This window comes from Ovis canadensis, chromosome 5 (genome assembly GCF_042477335.2).
Source record: "Ovis canadensis isolate MfBH-ARS-UI-01 breed Bighorn chromosome 5, ARS-UI_OviCan_v2, whole genome shotgun sequence".
Taxonomy (NCBI): Eukaryota; Metazoa; Chordata; class Mammalia; order Artiodactyla; family Bovidae; genus Ovis; species Ovis canadensis.
Window position 1 is genome coordinate 65,109,608 of NC_091249.1, and position 19,203 is coordinate 65,128,810.

The 19,203-nt window shown below is 44.4% G+C and overlaps 1 protein-coding gene across 6 annotated transcripts in view; it reads left to right on the top strand.

The window, feature by feature from the left end:
- LOC138440417 (protocadherin gamma-C4) overlaps window positions 1-19,203 on the top strand; it is a 166,580-nt gene that overhangs the window by 8,167 nt on the left and 139,210 nt on the right. Inside the window, exon 1 of one of the 6 annotated variants that reach the window (XM_069589892.1) lies at window positions 146-3,998. The exons of 2 other annotated variants lie outside the window; for them this stretch is intronic. In XM_069589892.1, coding sequence (XP_069445993.1) covers window positions 1,575-3,998 — 2,424 coding nt within the window. In that variant the 5' untranslated portion in view covers window positions 146-1,574. Of the gene's footprint in view, window positions 1-145; window positions 3,999-5,324; window positions 8,279-10,615; window positions 13,229-14,646; window positions 19,181-19,203 lie in introns of those variants that run through there. 3 more of the 6 variants (XM_069589894.1, XM_069589890.1, XM_069589895.1) reach the window with 3 other exon arrangements.

The following is a 19,203-nucleotide window of genomic DNA, read 5'->3' on the forward strand; positions in this document are numbered from 1 at the left end:
CAAGAGTAATTTTCTTGACCATCCTTAAATTATTAGTTTTTATACCCTATCTACTTTGTCACTGCTATCATGAGGAATATAATGGACATTTTGTTGTATACAGAGACTTTTCCATAATTTTTTAACATAGACTTCTAATAAGTGAGTCAGATTTTTTCCAAAACAATTTTATTTTACCTCCCAACCCCCAAAAAGTTGTGGGTCTTTTGAGGACTGTGAAAAATACCTTCAGCCTACTCTCCAAAGTCAGAGAATTAAGTTTTGAGTCTGATCAAAATTTATGAGTGATTTCTAGAAACTAAATATTATGTGAGTAGTAATCAAAGAACTGAGTACTTGCTGCTTTATCTCAAATTTTCTCAGATTAGTAAACTGCTCTAAGTATTCATTAATAAGAAAACTATAAAACATGCAATGATTATATAATTATTAAAATATTTCCTTTTTACCAATTATTTCTAAAATCAAAACTAAAGTTATAAGTAATAGTAAGATAATACCTTCTGGGTGTGTCCTAATGTGGAGATCACTGAAACACCATATGCTCTTTATAGTGCTTCAGTTTAACTTTTCTGTCTTTTTACCTTTATTACTTCTTTTAACATCAGTTATATACGCATTCTTTTAGGTTTTGCAGCTTCATTAATGACTCCTTCGTTAAGCATTGAAAAATTCTTCGAGTATATACTCAATGAAATGTGCTATTCTAGAGTTTGAGGACTCACTGTGAACATGATCCTCACAGATACAACCTGTGGTCATGAATCTTCTTATATAAAATTAATGAGCAAATATCCTTCCCAAACCTATTATCATATTTGTCAAGCCCATTTGCAAAGGGGTAAAACTAGCTCTTAAACAGTAGATGTTTTCTAACAAGGGAATTAAAAACTTGCCCCAGATTTTAAAGGGTCAATCATGTGAGAAAACTTGTTTCTGTGTAGGTTAAGACTAGAACCCAGATCTCCAACTTCTTGGACACTGTCTTTTCAACTATTTATTCTTCTATTCTTAAAGTATAACCTTGTTTTGGGGAGGGGTAAACATATCTTTTTTTCAATGCAAATTGAAATTGAGCTATGAGTATAAGTAATGCAACAAACTTAAAAGAGGTAGAAAAATTCTTGCAAAAAAAAAAACTTGTCTCTGGAAAAATAAATTACTTTATCAGCCTTAATGTACAGGAAGCTTTGGGTCAATTATAGATTTTCGCTACAAATTAAACAGCAGATGTTTGGTTTTGATTATTTTGGAGAAAATTGAACATGGAAAGGAAATGGTGTACAAGCGATCCTTTCTTTACCAAGAATAGATTGCAGTAACAGGTTAGGACTCTGAGTGTCGCTGTTCACCAATCGGGGGAAAAAAGAACCAGGAATTTAATCCGTACCACAAGATTTCTGCATCACAACGCACTAGCTTTGGGGTTTTAGAAAGCGTCTTACAACTGGACCCCCGAGAGCTCCAACATCCAACGGTGAAAGTAGCTTATCCTAGACCCCAAAGATCCTGGGAAGCCCCAAGCCTCCACCAAGGGAACACTCAAGTGCAAGCTATTCCGCCGCGGGGCTGTCATGGCGTCCCCTCCTTTCTGCCCAAACTGCAGCCGGCTAATCTGGATCTGTGTTCTCCTGGGGGCCCTATGGAAAATCCGGGCCGAACAAATCCGCTACTCGGTGCCTGAGGAGCTGGAGAAGGGCTCCTTCGTGGGCAACATCGCCAAGGACCTGGGGCTGGAGCCCCAGGAGCTGGCGAAGCGCGGAGTCCGCATCGTCTCCAGAGGTAGGACGCAGCTCTTTGCTCTGAACCCGCGAAGCGGCAGCTTGGTCACCGCGGGCAGGATAGATCGGGAGGAGCTCTGTGACAGATCTCCCAAGTGTGTAGTAAACCTAGAGATTCTCTTAGAAGACAAAGTGAAGATTTTTGGAGTTGAAGTGGAAATAATTGATGTTAATGATAATGCGCCCGACTTTGGGGCAGAGCAAAGGGAAATAAAAGTCGCTGAAAATGAAAACCCTGGGACAAGGTTTCCTCTTCCTGAAGCTTTTGATCCGGATATAGGAATAAACTCCCTACAGGGTTACCAGCTCAGCTCGAATGTCCACTTCTCCCTAGACGTGCAAAGCGGAACTGATGAGATTAAGTATCCTGAGCTGGTACTGGAGCACGCCCTGGACCGTGAGGAAGAGGCGGTTCACCACCTCATTCTGACCGCCTTTGACGGAGGCGACCCGGTTTACTCTGGCACTGCCAGGATTCTTGTAAGACTTGTGGATACCAACGACAATGCCCCGGTATTCACTCAGCCCGAGTACCACATCAGTGTGCGGGAGAATGTGACGGTGGGCTCCAGGCTACTCACTGTAAAAGCCACTGATCCAGATGAAGGGGCCAATGGAGAAGTCACATATTCTTTCCGGAAAGTAAGAGATAAAATATCCCAGCTCTTCCAGTTGAATTCTCTGACTGGGGACATAACGATATTGGGAGGTTTGGATTATGAGGACTCTGGCTTCTATGATATAGATGTAGAAGCCCACGATGGACCTGGTCTCCGAGCCAGAAGTAAGGTACTGGTGACAATTCTGGATGTAAATGACAACGCTCCAGAAGTCACAGTTACATCTCTCACCAGCTCTATCCAAGAAACTTCTTCCCCAGGCACAGTAATTGCACTTTTCAATGTGCATGACAGTGATTCAGGAGAGAATGGCCTTGTCACGTGTTCCATTCTGGATAACCTGCCATTCACACTTGAAAAGACCTATGGAAATTATTATCGGTTGTTGACACACAGGGCTCTGGATAGGGAAGAGGTCTCAGAATATAACATCACTGTAACTGCCACTGACCACGGAACTCCGCCATTGTCTACAGAAACCTACATCTCACTGAACGTGGCAGACGTCAATGACAATCCACCTGCCTTCCCTCATGCTTCCTACATGGCCTACATTCCAGAAAACAACCCCAGGGGAGCCTCCATCTTCTCTGTGACCGCCCATGACCCTGATAGTAACCAAAACTCAAGGGTCACTTACTCTCTGGCTGAAGACACACTGCAGGGGTCGCCTCTCTCCACCTACGTCTCTATAAACAAGGACACTGGAGTCCTGTATGCTTTGCAGTCCTTTGACTATGAGCACGTTAGAGACCTGCAGCTACTGGTGACTGCTAGTGACAGCGGGGACCCACCGCTCAGCACCAATGTGTCTGTGAGCATATTTGTGCTGGACCAGAATGACAATTCACCCGAAATCCTATACCCCACCCTCCCCACTGATGGTTCTATGGGTGTGGAGCTGGCACCCCGCTCTGCAGAGCCTGGCTACCTAGTCACCAAGGTGGTGGCGGTGGACAGAGACTCGGGACAGAACTCCTGGCTGTCCTACCGCCTGCTCAAGGCCAGTGACCCAGGGCTCTTCGCGGTGGGGCTGCACACCGGCGAGGTGCGCACAGCGCGGGCCCTGCTGGACAGAGACGCGCTCAAGCAGAGCCTGGTGGTGGCGGTCCAGGACCACGGCCAGCCCCCTCTCTCGGCCACCGTCACGCTCACTGTGGCTGTGGCTGACAGCATCCCAGACATCCTGACTGACCTAGGCAGACTGAAGCCCTCAGTGGATCCTGACGACTCAGGCCTCACACTCTACCTGGTGGTGGCGGTGGCCGCGGTCTCCTGCGTCTTCCTCGCCTTTGTCATTGTGCTACTGGCGCTCAGACTGCGGCGCTGGCACATGTCGCATCTGCTCCAGGCTTCGGGCAGCGGGTTGGCTGGCGTGCCGGCGTCTCAGTTTGTGGGCGTGGACGGGGTGCGGGCTTTCCTGCAGACCTATTCGCACGAGGTCTCGCTCACCGCGGACTCTCGGGGGAGTCACGTGATCTTCCCGCAGCCGAACTACGCGGACACGCTCATCAGCCAGGAGAGCTGTGGGAAAAGCGAGCCTCTCCTGATATCTCAGGATTTACTGGAAACAAAAGGTGAATACAGTCTTAATCAGGTGAGTCAAATCTTGCCACACTGAAACGTAGGGAGAGAACTACATAAATGTCTCCAATTATATTTCATATATATGTGTGTGTGTGTGTGTGCATATATAGATCAATAAAGCACTTCTTTTTTAGTATTCTGTTGCTTTAAAGTGGAAAGACAGATGATCCTTCAGTAACGATCCGTAACAGTTACTATACCTAAAAGTTATTTATCCTTTGTAATCTTCATTTGGTTACAGTGTCAGTAGCAATTTATTAATTTTATACGTGTAACATCTCACATCTTTAAAGCCATTATTCTTTAGACATTACTGAAAGGATAGACTAGAATTATGAATAGGAAGCAATTGTGTAAACTCATATTAACATATTATCTTGTGTGAGGCTATTGTTTCATCTCTATTGAGTATTTTTAAATTTCCTCTTTTTATACCCTACTGTGTTTTGCTTGAAATTTGCTTTTCTTTCCTTTGAGACAGGTGTTTTCCATTATGCTTAAACAATAACAATTTATAAATATTGGATATATTTAAATTTTGGATATAACTTTCACACGGATAGTTTCTCAATTGGATTGGTACATTTCACATATTGTGTTGTACAGTTTGTGACATGCAGTGACTATGTATGATTTCTTTGGTGCAGGTGATTGTCAAAAATATTACTCATTTAATTCCACTCATATTTAATAGATTGCAGAAGTGATTTTAATAACTTCTAAATTACCTGTTATGGTATCACTGTGAGACCCTTTTTGATTTCTAAGGAAAGCTTAATTGGACTATGTCTCAATTAAGCTTAAGAAGAAGAGTTTGAGTTTCTAAATGCTTTTGTCTTCATGGGAAATTGTGGTGCAATCCATAGAGTAAAAGAAGAATGTGTATGATACATGTAACTGGCATGGGGAGCAGAAAAAGAAAATACTGATAATAAATGTATATTGAGAAGCAAATCGTATGTGAGGAGAGATCATTTAAAATAGTGAAGCTTAAAAATATAATTTGGAAATATCAATTGTCCTGAGACTATGACAGACATATTTGGATTCTTGCATTAAAAATGCATTTCTAGAATCAGAGTGATACATCTTTTTTTCGGTGCCTAGGAGGTCGGTAGATTATTTATAACTAGTATAACATGAGAAATACATTGTTGTTTGAGTGGACATTGGGTTTCTTTTAGAAAATAATATTTCTGGTTAAGTTGTTACACAATTATATCATGGGATAGTACATAACTATAAGAAATTAAAAATAGAAAACCTCTTTATGTACTACTGTCAGAAAATGTTATCTTCAAGACATAATGAGTGAAAGAAGCAAGATGTAGAACATAGAATATTGTTTATTTCCTTTTGTGTCTCCCTATAAAGGGAGAACATTTATAAAATTCTGCTGAATGGTACAAAACATACTAATGGAGTGACACACTAAAAACATAACACTGATTTCTCCTGAGAGAAATGTGTTGTTGAAAGCAGAGAGGGAGAGCCTGGAAAACATGACATGTGTAACTTTTGAATGTGGAACTTTATGAATGTATGCCTATTTAAAAACGAATACTCCTTATAAGTTTTTTAAAAAAAAGTTTTTGCAACACCTTTAGAACACATTAGTGCAGTTTCTAGGAAAAACCTCTGGGCGTCGCTGTAGGTCAAAAGAAGGGAGAGAAGATACTCAAAGAGACGCATTTGGGAGCCTCTAAGAGAGTGACTTCCTGCTCAAACCAACCACGCAGAGGAGGCCAGTACTGGTTTGGATACAAGAAACAAAAGCAGGAAAAAGTGACCTTACCCCGGATTTTGACACCCCGGAGGGCTTATTTCTCCTCCCAATCAAGAAGCAGAGCAGCAGTGGAGGGAGACGGGATGAGGCTGAGCGCTGAGACGAGCGGCCGGACGCGGTGGCGGCAGGTACTGTTACCGTTCCTGCTGTCTTTATTCCGCGGGGCTCTCCCAGACCAAATTCGCTACTCAATTCCCGAGGAACTGGCCAAAAACTCGGTTGTAGGAAATCTTGCTAAAGATGTAGGGCTCAGTGTCCCAAACTTGTCGGCCCGGAAGCTGCGGATTAGCGCGGAGAAGGAATATTTCGTTGTAAAACCTGAAAGCGGTGAATTACTTGTGAGTAACAGAATAGACCGAGAAGAGATTTGTGGGAAGAAGGCTTTGTGTGTTCTGGATTTCGATACTGTCGCCGAAAACCCACTGAATATTTTCCATGTAACAGTAATAGTAGAGGATATAAATGACAATACTCCGCTATTCAAACAGAGTAAGATTGATTTAAAAATTGGAGAATCCACTAAGCCAGGTAAAACATTTCCACTAGACCCGGCACTAGATTCGGATGCTGGTCCTAATTCACTGCAAAGATATTACCTTAATGACAATGAGTACTTTGATCTCACAGAGAAAAAGACTCCAGACGGAGGTAAATATCCTGAGCTGATTCTGAAACATTCTCTGGACAGAGAAGAGCAGAATTTTCATCAACTGCTACTGACAGCTGTAGACGGTGGGGACCCACCCCAGAGTGGCACCACCCAGATCCAAATCCAAGTCACAGATGCCAATGATAACCCCCCGGTGTTCAGCCAGGACGTGTACACAGTCAGCCTGCAAGAGGGTGTGCCACCTGGCTTCTTAGTACTTCGAGTGACAGCCACCGATCAGGATGAAGGAGTCAACGCGGAGATCACCTACTCCTTTCATAACGTGGATGAACAAGTGAAACAGTTTTTTAACTTAAATCAAAGAACAGGAGAAATCACGTCAAACGATGATTTTGATTTTGAAATTGCTAATAGTTACACTCTCCGTATAGAAGCGAAAGATCCTGGAGATCTAGCAGCCCACTGCAGTGTCCAAGTCGAAATTCTTGATGAGAATGATTGTGCACCTGAAGTGATTGTGACTTCAGTATTTACTCCCCTACCAGAGGATTCACCACCAGGAACACTGATCGCCTTGATAAAAACTAAAGATAGAGACTCTGGAGAAAATGGGGAAGTTGACTGCCAAATTTTGGGAAAGGCCGAGTTTATATTGAAATCTTACTTGAAGAACTATTACAAGCTAACGACTGACAGGACCTTGGACCGAGAGGAGATCTCAGAATACAATATCACAGTAATGGCCACCGACAGAGGCAAGCCGCCCCTCTCCTCTAGTATAACCATCACCCTGCACATCGCAGATGTCAACGACAACGCTCCGGTTTTTCACCAGGCCTCCTACGTGGTCCACGTGCCAGAAAACAACCCTCCTGGAGCTTCCATCGCGCATGTTAGCGCCTCCGACCCTGACCTAGGGCCCAACGGCCACGTCTCCTACTCCATCGTGGCCAGCGACCTGCAGCCGCGCGCGCTGTCGTCCTACGTGTCCGTGAACCCGCAGAGCGGCGTGGTGTTCGCGCAGCGCGCCTTCGACCACGAGCAGCTGCGCGCCTTCGAGCTGACTCTGCAGGCCCGCGACCACGGCTCGCCCGCACTCAGCTCCAACGTGAGCCTGCGCGTGCTGGTGGGCGACCGCAACGACAACGCGCCCAGAGTGCTGTACCCGGCGCTGGGGCCCGACGGCTCGGCGCTCTTCGACACGGTGCCCCGCGCCGCGCAGCCCGGCTACCTGGTCACCAAGGTGGTGGCGGTGGACGCAGACTCTGGACACAACGCCTGGCTGTCCTACCACGTGCTGCAGGCCAGCGAGCCCGGACTGTTCAGCGTGGGGCTGCGCACAGGCGAGGTGCGCACGGCGAGGGCCTTGGGCGACAGGGACGCGGCCCGCCAGCGCCTGCTGATCGCTGTGCGCGATGGGGGACAGCCGCCCCTCTCGGCCACCGCCACGCTGCTCCTGGTTTTCGCCGACAGCCTGCAGGAGGCGCTGCCGGACCTCAGTGACCGGCCCGCGCCGTCTGACCCCCAGGCCGAGCTGCAGTTTTACCTGGTGGTGGCCTTGGCCTTGATCTCGGTGCTCTTCCTCCTGGCAGTGATTCTGGCGGTCGCCCTGCACCTGCGACGCTCCTCCAGCCCTGCTGCTTGGGGCTGCTTTAAGCCTGGTCTCTGTGTCAAGTCTGCACCTGGGGTTCTCCCACACTACAGTGAGGGAACGCTGCCCTATTCCTACAATCTGTGCGTTGCCTCTCAATCAGCTAAGACGGAATTTAATTTTCTCAATATCACCCCAGAAGTAGTTTCCCCTCAGGATCTCCTCTGCGAAGATACCTCTTGGGTACCAAGTACTAATCATGGAGATGCTGGAGTCCCATTTGCCTCGGATACTATTTTAAAGGTGAGTTTTAATTCAGTTCACTTATTTTGCGGTTTCAGTGTTTCTTAACAAACCACCTGAGTGGAGTAGAAGTCTCCAATTCATATTTCATTGTTTTGTAGGTAGAATTTAAGGTTCTTTTGCCTAAATATCTTAGTCTTATTTAAGCAAATCTTTGACATAGGTTACCCATCTTATGGGTGGGATTTATTTATCCGTGTGGGTGCTCAGTTGCTCAGTCATGTCTAACTCTTTACGATCCTATGGATGTAGACCGCCATGTTCTTCTGTCCTTGGGATTATCCTGAAATACTGGAGTAGGTTACAGTTTCCTTCTCCAGGAGATCTTCCGGACCCTGGGATCGGACTCACACCTCTTGCATCTCCTACATTGGAAGGGAGATTCTTTACCGCTGAGCCACCTGGGAAGCCCCTTATTTACCCATAGTTACAAACCTTTCTACATAAGCTACTTCATTTTCTCCCTCATCTTTACGTTCATTGCCTCTGAAAGTTTATAACTGTTGAGACCTTAAGCTATTTGTTTCTCCTTCAGAGTCTTTATATTAGTTTTATTCATTTTAGCTATGCTTCCTCTTAGAATTATAGTACTTAAGAGTAAAGAGATCTCCCAGTCTCACTAGTTTGGGAAACTGAGAAGCAAAGAAAGAAGAATTTTACTCAATGATATGCCAGTCAACAGCAGAGCATAGGTAGGACTGATATGAACACCAGCACTCTAAGCGTCTTTACAAGCTAAATGTCTTGGGATCCCAGATCTACTTTAAAAGGTCATACAAAGTTTGAGGTATGCAGTGTCTGCTAATAAGAATGTGTTTAATAAATGGGAGAAATGTTTTCTCTGTCATGTACAGTAACAAATTGCTTTTGAAAAATCATATATTGAGAAAATTTTTGTGACCTTTTCTCACACTGTTTACTTAAAACTTCATTTTTAAAATTTTCTAGATATAAATGTAAAATACTTTTATTTTCTTCATTTTCCTGTGAGATGTCTTTAAGTAAAAATTGCTTCTCTCACTTAATGGACTCTCTGAAATCGCCTTTCTTTTTAGTAATGACATATTTCTTTTTTGCTACCATATAAAGATGATAACATTTAATATCTGTCTTAATAGAAAGGCCACTTACTGCCTGCTCAATGATAAGTATCTGGACTTGTTTTTCTGTTTGGGTGATGAACTAAATCCTGTTCAGCCACAGTCACTATACTGATATTCCCCAGGTGTCTGTAACTGTAAAACATCTAACTCCAATTTAGACATAGTAATTAGAAAATATAAATAATGCATAGTTAATTCAACTCAAACTCTCAGTGTGATATAGTGTAGCTGCCATGTACTTAGTGTGAAAATCTTGAAACTTTCTCAAAGACGTCAGAAGTAACAAAAAGCAAAAAAACCTAAAAACCCTTTATTTCCTCTGCATATGACAACTAATACAATTTGCATAATACTGTGGGCCTTTTTTCAAAGGTCTATTGAGAGCTAGGATTGTTTTCTTGGTGTTCTTATGTACAAATGGGCATATTTTCATAAACATATCCTAATTAAAAATGAGATCTTAAAGCCTACAAAAACTTCTGATGTCCTAATTAGATGGGCTCAATATAAGTAAGTGAATAAAGGGCATAGGCTCAATGGCACATTAAAGAAAACTTTCTAAAGAAGTAAAAAAAAAAAGAGGGAGTGGATATATGTATACTTATGGCTGATTCATGTTGTATTTAGAAACTAACACAACATTGTAAAACAATTATCCTCCAAATAAAAATGTTTAAAATAGTAAAAGTGCCAGTTCTCAGGCCTGACTCCAGACTAACTGAATCAGCAGTTCTGGGGGCACCAGCATTTCCTTTGTAACAAGCTCTTGAGTGACTCTCCAGGTGACTCTCTCACAGGCAGAAGGGGGGAGAACCAGTTCTGCCTGATCTCCAAGCCACCCCTTACCCCAGACCAAAATCTATGTCTGGTCTCTCTCCAATCTATATGATGTGCATGGCTCATCAGAGTTTCTGCCATAAACCAAATAAGAAGAAGCCTGCCCTATTTGAACAATGGGAACACCCTCTAATCACTTAATTCTCTCCTCAAAGAATGAATGAATAAGAATTTTTTAAAAAGAAAGAATAATTATATTAATTTCAGAATTAATCTTGTAGAAGTCTTTTGTTATTTCAGAATTGAATCTTATTTTGATATAAACAATGTCATGTAATCTATTAAGGATGCAGAAAATTATTAGAAATAAAATATAATTAAACATTTTTGGCATGAAAACAGAATTGCTGTAGTAACTAGTTAGAACTCTGAGCGTCGCTGTTCACCAAGTGGGAAAGAAGCTGCCGCTGATGCGATCAGACTCTGCTCCTTCCGCACAAAACACCCGCGGATCAGAGAAGCTCCTGGGAAAAGTCGCCCTCCCGCACCCCTCTTCTCATAAAGGAATTGTTCCTGTTGGCTTTAGAGAAATAAGGAAACAGCAGGCTGGAACCGGGACTAAGAGAAAACTGGTCTGAGAGAGGCAATGGCGGATCCACTGAGGGGTTGGGGCTGCGGTGAGCCGTTCCTGCTCTTCATGCTCCTGGGGACGCTGTGGGAAGCTGGGGCCGGGCACATCCGCTACTCGGTACCAGAGGAGCTGGACAAAGGCTCCTTCGTGGGTAACATCGCCAAGGATCTCGGGCTGGAGCCCCGGGAGCTGGCGGAGCGCGGAGTCCGCATCGTCTCCAGAGGTAGGACGCAGCTCTTTGCTCTGAACCCGCGAAGCGGCAGCTTAGTCACTGCAGACAGGATAGACCGGGAGGAGCTCTGCGCTCAGAGCGCGCGGTGTCTAGTGAGTTTTAACATCTTGGTTGAGAATAAAATGAAAATGTATGGGGTAGAAGTAGAAATAACCGATATTAATGATAACTTCCCGCGTTTCCGGGATGAGGAAGTAAAAGTAAAAGTCAATGAAAATGCGGCGGTGGGAACACGATTAGTACTTCCCTTCGCTCGAGATGCGGATGTGGGTGTGAACTCCCTCCAGAGGTATCAGCTCAGCTCCAATATACACTTCTCTTTGGATGAGAAAAGCGGAAGAGATGGACAGAGATATCCAGAGCTGGTACTGGAACAGCCCTTGGATCGTGAGAAAGTAGCTGTTCACGATCTCCTACTCACAGCTTTAGATGGCGGAGACCCCATACTCTCTGGTACCACGCACATCCACGTAATGGTCCTCGATGCAAATGATAATGCTCCCCTGTTCACCCAATCGGAGTACAGAGTGAGTGTTCCAGAGAACATAGCTGTTGGCACTCGGTTGCTCACACTAACTGCTACGGATCCAGATGAGGGAATAAATGGGAAATTGACATACTCTTTTCGCAATGAAGAAGACAAAATTTCAGAGACTTTCCAACTTGATTCCAACTTGGGTGAAATCTCAACTGTGCAACCACTGGATTATGAAGAATCCAGATTCTATGACATGGAAGTGGTAGCTCAGGATGGAGGTGCTCTTCTTGCCAGCGCTAAAGTACTAATCACAGTACGGGACGTGAATGACAATGCGCCTGAAGTACTCCTTACCTCTCTGTCCAGTACTGTCTCTGAAGACTGTCTTCCGGGAACCATAATCGCGCTGTTTAGCGTACATGATGGCGATTCTGGAGAGAATGGCGAGATTGTGTGTTCTATTCCCAGGAACTTACCCTTTAAACTGGAAAAGTCAGTTGATAATTACTATCACTTACTAACAACTAGAGCCCTGGACAGAGAAGAGATCTCAGATTACAACATCACAGTAACTGTCACTGACTGTGGAAATCCACCACTGTCTACAGAAAACCACATCTTCCTGAAAGTGGCAGACATCAACGACAACCCTCCCATTTTCCCTCACACCTCATACTACACCTACATCCCAGAAAACAACCCCAGAGGCATCTCGATCTTCTCTGTAAATGCCCACGATCCCGACAGCGGCAACAACGCCCAGGTCACTTATGCTTTGGCTGAGGACAAATTTCAGGGAACGCCTCTGTCATCCTATGTGTCCATCAACTCTGACACGGGAGCCCTGTATGCACTGAGGTCTTTTGACTACGAGCAGGTTAGAGAACTGCAACTGTGGGTGACAGCCAGTGACAATGGAGACCCTCCACTCAGCAGCAATGTGTCCCTGAGCCTGTTCATCCTGGACCAGAACGACAATGCACCTGAAATCTTGTATCCTGCCCTCCCCGTCGATGGCTCCACGGGTGTGGAGCTGGCACCCCGCTCTGCAGAGCCTGGCTACCTGGTCACCAAGGTGGTGGCGGTGGACAGAGACTCAGGACAGAACGCCTGGCTGTCCTACCGCCTGCTCAAGGCCAGCGAGCCAGGACTCTTCACAGTGGGGCTGCACACGGGCGAGTTGCGCACAGCGCGGGCGCTGCTGGACAGAGACGCGATCAAGCAGAGCCTGGTGGTGGTGGTCCAGGATCACGGCCAGCCTCCTCTTTCTGCCACAGTCACGCTCACGGTGGCTGTGGCCGACAGCATCCCAGATGTCCTGGCCGACTTGGGCAGCCTCAAACCCTCCACTGACTCTGACGACTCAGGTCTCACTTTGTACCTGGTGGTGGCTGTGGCCTCGGTCTCCTGCGTCTTCCTCGCCTTTGTCATCGCACTGCTGACTCTCAGACTGCGGCGCTGGTACACGTCGCGTGCCCTGCAGGCTTCGGGCATCGGGTTGGCAGGCTTGCCCGCCTCTCACTTTGTGGGCATGGACGGGGTGCGGGCTTTCCTGCAGACCTATTCGCAAGAGGTCTCGCTCACTGCGGACTCTCGGGGGAGTCACGTGATCTTCCCACAGCCCAACTACGCAGACACGCTCATCAGCCAGGAGAGCTGTGAGAAAAGCGAGCCTCTCCTGATACCTGAGAAGATAAACGCAAAGGAAAGAGAGCTAGAAGTTCTTCAGGTGAGTTTTCTTTTTCAGTAGGGATGCTTGGAGCGTTTTCATTTGTTTTCATCATTTTTCTCCCACATTCAAAATCGCTTAATTATGTAGTGAATCATTATTTATTTGATTTATTTACTGATGAACTTGATTTAATTTAATAATTGATGTTTTCTCCACTTGTTTTCTAATTATATTTTGAGTTTAATGTTTCTTTCTAGAATATGTGGGTTTTTTAGAAACTCTAGCTGATTTCCAGATGCTTAAGTGAAGCAAGGATTATTTTTTTAAAGTGGCTATACATAATCATTTTATCCAAAGACTTTCTTATACCAGAACTGATTGTTAATAGTTGTTTGATTAGTCCAAATTGTTAGATGTAATGTTCTCTTTTGAATATTTGCCTAAGCACCATAGTACATGTGTTTGGAAAAAGTATTCCACAGCATTGGTATTTTAGTACCTGCAATTTAGTAATAATAATAATTTGCATAAATCAGTGGAAGAATATGGAAAACATGGTGAATATCAGAAAGACAGATTAAATTTATAGTGATGATAATATCTGTGGCATGCTAAAATCTGGAAAGCTTGGGTTAAATTATGTAATAATTGGACATGTGTATTTGTTGAGAGAAGAATTCAACAAGATGGAGCCTCTGAATTGTGGTTTAGAATAAATTCTGTGATGCTTCTTAAAATCTCCAAATAATTAGATACAGTCATTAAATACAAATATGCCATACACTTGGCATCTTCTGGTTACACACAACCCCTCCACTTTGCAGGATCAATATGGACATAAATGTTTGCATTTCTGCAAGTGCAGGTACAGTTCCGCTTTATTACAAGAGTTTAAGATCTGCATTTGGAAAGTCAATTAATGGAATAAAATTCAAATGATGAAATAAAATAAGACAGGACAAGAGAAATTAAAGATAAAATCCTCTGTCTTTGTTTTATCCTCCTCCCTCCGTAATGTGCAGCATATATCTGCATTACAGGCTAACCAGAGCGCCTCAGAGATGGGAATGCCTGCCTGACTGTAAAAATCAATATTTTTTTCTTCTGATGCTATCTGTGTAACTTCTTAAAAGAATAGTGCTCTTTCCCAGCTCTGTAGGGGGTCACAGTGACTTTCTGCTTGCTTTGTACTGCTTACCTGGACCAGGGATCCCTGGTGAACTTTAGACAAAATATCAGTACATTATTATTATATATGATCCTTTGTCTCAAAAAATGTATATTACTGTAACTTCAACTTCTAACAGGTGGAGCAGTTCTCAGAACTTTCTGAGAAGCTGCTTCCTTGGTTATAATCCTCAGTTTGGTTTGAATAAAATTCCCTTTTTTTTTCTTCCTAACTTAATAGTTAATTAAATCTTCACTGACACAACTTTAAAAAGACATGGAGTTTAAAAAATTATTTCTCAGGGATGTACTCATCTTAAACTATGAGATTTTTCTGATGAAATACCACTTATTGCTCTGTGTGTCTCAAATTTCATGAATATGTCTTATATAATGGAAGAATTGTGTGCTCTACTCATTTTTGCATATGGTTTGCTGGAGATGATTTTTAGATCCTTTTTAAAAAAAGATTTTTCAATCTTTTAAATTCTGTGCTTTCAACAACTTGAACATCAGCTGCAAATTATGAATAAATAGGGAAAATCAGAATAAAACATTATTAACAGACCCATAGGTTACATTACTTAATAACATGAAAGGGTTATCATGCATTTGGGAATGTGGGACCACTTGATTTTTCTTTTTTAATATTTATAAGAAGGGAATCTAATTATATATGGGTAATTTTGACCTCACTGCATACAGTGTGCAGACTCACTGAATAGTGAATTCATCCAAAGAGTAGCAAGAGAATCTCTGTGATAGGTACAGATGTCATTCACTCATGCATGAAAACTCACTTTCCATTATTTTTGAAGTAAAAGAATACTGTATAGATTTGGGTATATGCTCTAGGTTCTTTTTCATGCCATGGGAAAAATTATTTTCTATATCTCTATAAACTACAATAGCCTTTACATAATAAAATGTTTGATCTACACACTGTGAGTGTATATACTATGTATACTCTATACTCTTAAATATTTGAATCTTCAGTTTCATATGTGTTGTGAACAAAACTTCCCTGTACTAACTGAAGTGTTCATACAGTGGTAAAAAAAAAAAGAAAGAAAGAAAGGGGGGGGCACTTGCTCAGTCATATTTTGAAGCAAAGTCTTGTTATTTTATGTTCGTATAGAGATACCAGTGAATTTCTGTTTAGAATCCTGGACAAATGAGCTTTTCCACTATAAGATGAGTTCTACATTGTTATATATCTTCAAGCTTTATAATGATAATGTATTATGTGGTTAAAAAACTATTTCTGAATTAATATTCTAAGATACCTATCAGAAACATGGAAATTGGAGTGCTTATTGATATGGAAGAGTGTCTATAACAAAGAGTTGAGATAATCAGGTAGTTAAAAGGTGACCAAGAAAAAGTGGACTACCTAGATCACTTTCTCTGGAGTATATCTTTATGAGGATTCATACTTCACTTCCAAAATCCAAATAATTCACCATTGCTGAGCTACATAAGAAGAAACAGTACAATTAAAGACAATGGTAACATAGTGTGGAAAAAAATAAGCTTAGTGAAATAGTTTTAAAATCATGGTCATTTAATAAAAATAGACTTGGAAACTAAAGAAAAGAGAGTTTCTTGCTTCTTACCATACTTCTGTTTTATAAGGACAACCAATCTCCTTGCTATCCATCAATTATTTGGAGAAGATTATAACATCTATCTTTATAATGGGATAAAACTAAAAGCTGTGAGATTTATAACTTTTATAAGTTAGAAGGAAAGAAAGAGCGAAATAACAACACACAGCAAGGTATTTCACGAATTTTCATATTATACTTTCTGCCACCACTTTCATTTGTGTCACTTTCCAGATATTTTATTTGGTCCTCAATTTTACTAAGGCACACAGGAAAGATGTTATTATGGCCTCTGTGTGAAATGGAAACTAAAAGCACGATGATGCAAATAAACATCTTCAGCAAGATACCTCTGGCTTTGAGGAATAAAAATTCACCTGATTTGGAGGCATAAAGTTCAAGTTCGAAGAAATTATAGCTAGAAAGAAGATACAGTAAATATTTGAAATGCTAAAATCCTTATAGCATGGGACAAATGAGTATCTATATCAGGACACAATGGACCTGTCTTCTAGCCTGCTCTGTATTTGGAGCTGATTTAGTAATCACTAACGCAGTTCTGCAGCCGAGTCGCGGGGTGCCGCTGTTGCCTAGTGCTGAATAAAAAGTATCGGCTCCTCCTGACGCAAAGGAATCGCCTGTGGACCGCGAAATCGCGAGATCTGTGCACTTTCAGCTTTTCTGCGGCGGAAATATCTGTGCGAGAATCGGTCTGTCAAGACCTGTCAAAGAGTCTCTCCTGCTCAGAAATCCTTGGGATAATTTAGCTGTCACAGCTCTTCTGAATCAGAAGGGCAAAGGCGCGGAGGTTGGGATGGGAAACCGCTTGGGACCGAAGCTCCAGGCTGGGCGGAGGCGAATGCTGTTTCTCTTCCTGCTGTCTTTGTTCAGCCCGGCGTTTTCAGAGCAAATCCGCTACACTATTCCAGAGGAGCTGGCCAGGGGCTCGCTGGTGGGGAACCTCGCCAAGGATCTGGGGCTTGGCCTGCGAGATTTGCCTACTCGGAACCTGCGGGTTAGTGCAGAGAAGAAATTCTTCACAGTTAACACCGATAACGGAGACTTACTTGTGAGCGACCGTATAGACCGAGAGCAGGTTTGTGGCAGGAAATCAATGTGTGTTCTGGAATTCGAAATGGTCGCTGAAAAGCCTTTGAACTTTTTTCATATAACCGTGGAGATTCAGGATGTCAACGACAACCCACCGACCTTTAGCCAAAATGTCACTGAGCTGGAAATCAGTGAACTGACCCCAACTGGAGCCGCCTTTGTCCTGGAATCTGCACAAGATTCAGATGTAGGTGTCAATTCCCTGCACCAGTACTACCTCAGCCCTGACCCCCATTTCTCTTTGATCCAGAAGGAGAACCCAGACAGCAGTAGATACCCGGAACTGGTAGTGAAGGCTCCCCTGGACAGAGAAGAGCAGTCCTGCCACCACCTGGTCCTCATGGCTGTGGATGGGGGTGAGCCAGCCAGAAGCTGCACTACCCAGATCAGGGTAGTCGTGGCAGACGCAAATGATAACCCCCCAGTGTTCACCCAGGACGTGTACAGGGTCAGTGTTCCAGAGAACCTACCCCTGGGTTCCTCTGTGCTAAGAGTGATGGCCACTGACTTGGATGAGGGCGTCAATGCTGGGATCGCCTACACTTTTATTAATGTTGACAAGGCAGTAAGACAACTGTTCAAGCTGGACAGTAAAACAGGGGAACTCACCACCGTTGGAGGACTGGACTTTGAAGAGAGAGAGAGCTACACAATTGGGGTGGAAGCAAAGGATGGTGGACATCACACTGCCCACTGCAAAATACAAATAGATATTTTGGATGAAAATGACAATGTTCCTGAGATAACCCTGGATTCTGAATCTAAATATATAAAAGAAAACACTGAGCTTGGGACTGTTGTTGCTTTGATCAAAACACATGACCTAGATTCTGGATTTAATGGGGAAGTCTTATGCCAAATAAAAGGAAATTCCCCATTTAAAATAGTTCAAGATACAAAAAGCACGTACAAGCTGGTGACTGAAAGAGTCCTAGATCGAGAGAAGACTCCAGAATACAATGTCACTATCACAGCTACGGACAAAGGCAAGCCGCCCCTTTCCTCTAAAAGAAGTGTCATCTTGAAAGTTGCCGACGTCAACGACAACCCTCCGGTTTTCCACCAGGCCTCCTACGTGGTCCACGTGCCAGAAAACAACCCACCTGGCACTTCCATCACCCAAGTTAACGCTTCGGATTCCGATTTGGGGCCCAACGGCCAGGTCTCCTACTCCATCGTGGCCAGCGACCTGGAGCCACGCGCGCTGTCGTCCTACGTGTCCGTGAACCCGCAGAGCGGCGTGGTGTTCGCGCAGCGCGCCTTCGACCACGAGCAGCTGCGCGCCTTCGAGCTGACGCTGCAGGCCCGCGACCACGGCTCGCCCGCGCTCAGCTCCAACGTGAGCCTGCGCGTGCTGGTGGGCGACCGCAACGACAACGCGCCCAGGGTGCTGTACCCGGCGCTGGGGCCCGACGGCTCGGCGCTCTTCGACACGGTGCCGCGCGCCGCGCAGCCCGGCTACCTGGTTACCAAGGTGGTGGCGGTGGACGCAGACTCTGGACACAACGCCTGGCTGTCCTACCACGTGCTGCAGGCCAGCGAGCCTGGGCTGTTCAGCGTGGGGCTGCGCACGGGCGAGGTGCGCACGGCGAGGGCCTTGGGCGACAGGGACGCGGCCCGCCAGCGCCTGCTGGTCGCTGTGCGCGATGGGGGACAGCCGCCCCTCTCGGCCACCGCCACGCTGCTCCTGGTTTTCGCCGACAGCCTGCAGGAGGCGCTGCCGGACCTCAGTGACCGCCCGGCACCCCCTGACCCCCAGGCCGAGCTGCAGTTTTACCTGGTGGTGGCCTTGGCCTTGATCTCGGTGCTCTTCCTCCTCGCGGTGATTCTGGCGGTCGCCCTAAGTTTGCGACGCTCCTCCAACCCTGCCACCTGGAGTTGCTTTCAAACTAGTTTTTGCTCCAAAACTGGACCTGGAGTCCTCCCCAACTATGGGGAAGGGACTTTACCTTATTCCTACAATCTGTGTGCTGCCACACATTCCTCAAAGACTGAGTTTAAATTTCTCAATATAAAGCCTGAAAATGCTCCACCACAAGACCTTCTATGTAATGAAGGCTTTTGTCTTGAAAGTAACAGTAATGACAATCTCCAAGTGACTTCTAATTCAGTCAACTTGCAACAGGTGAGTTACTTCAAAACCTTTTC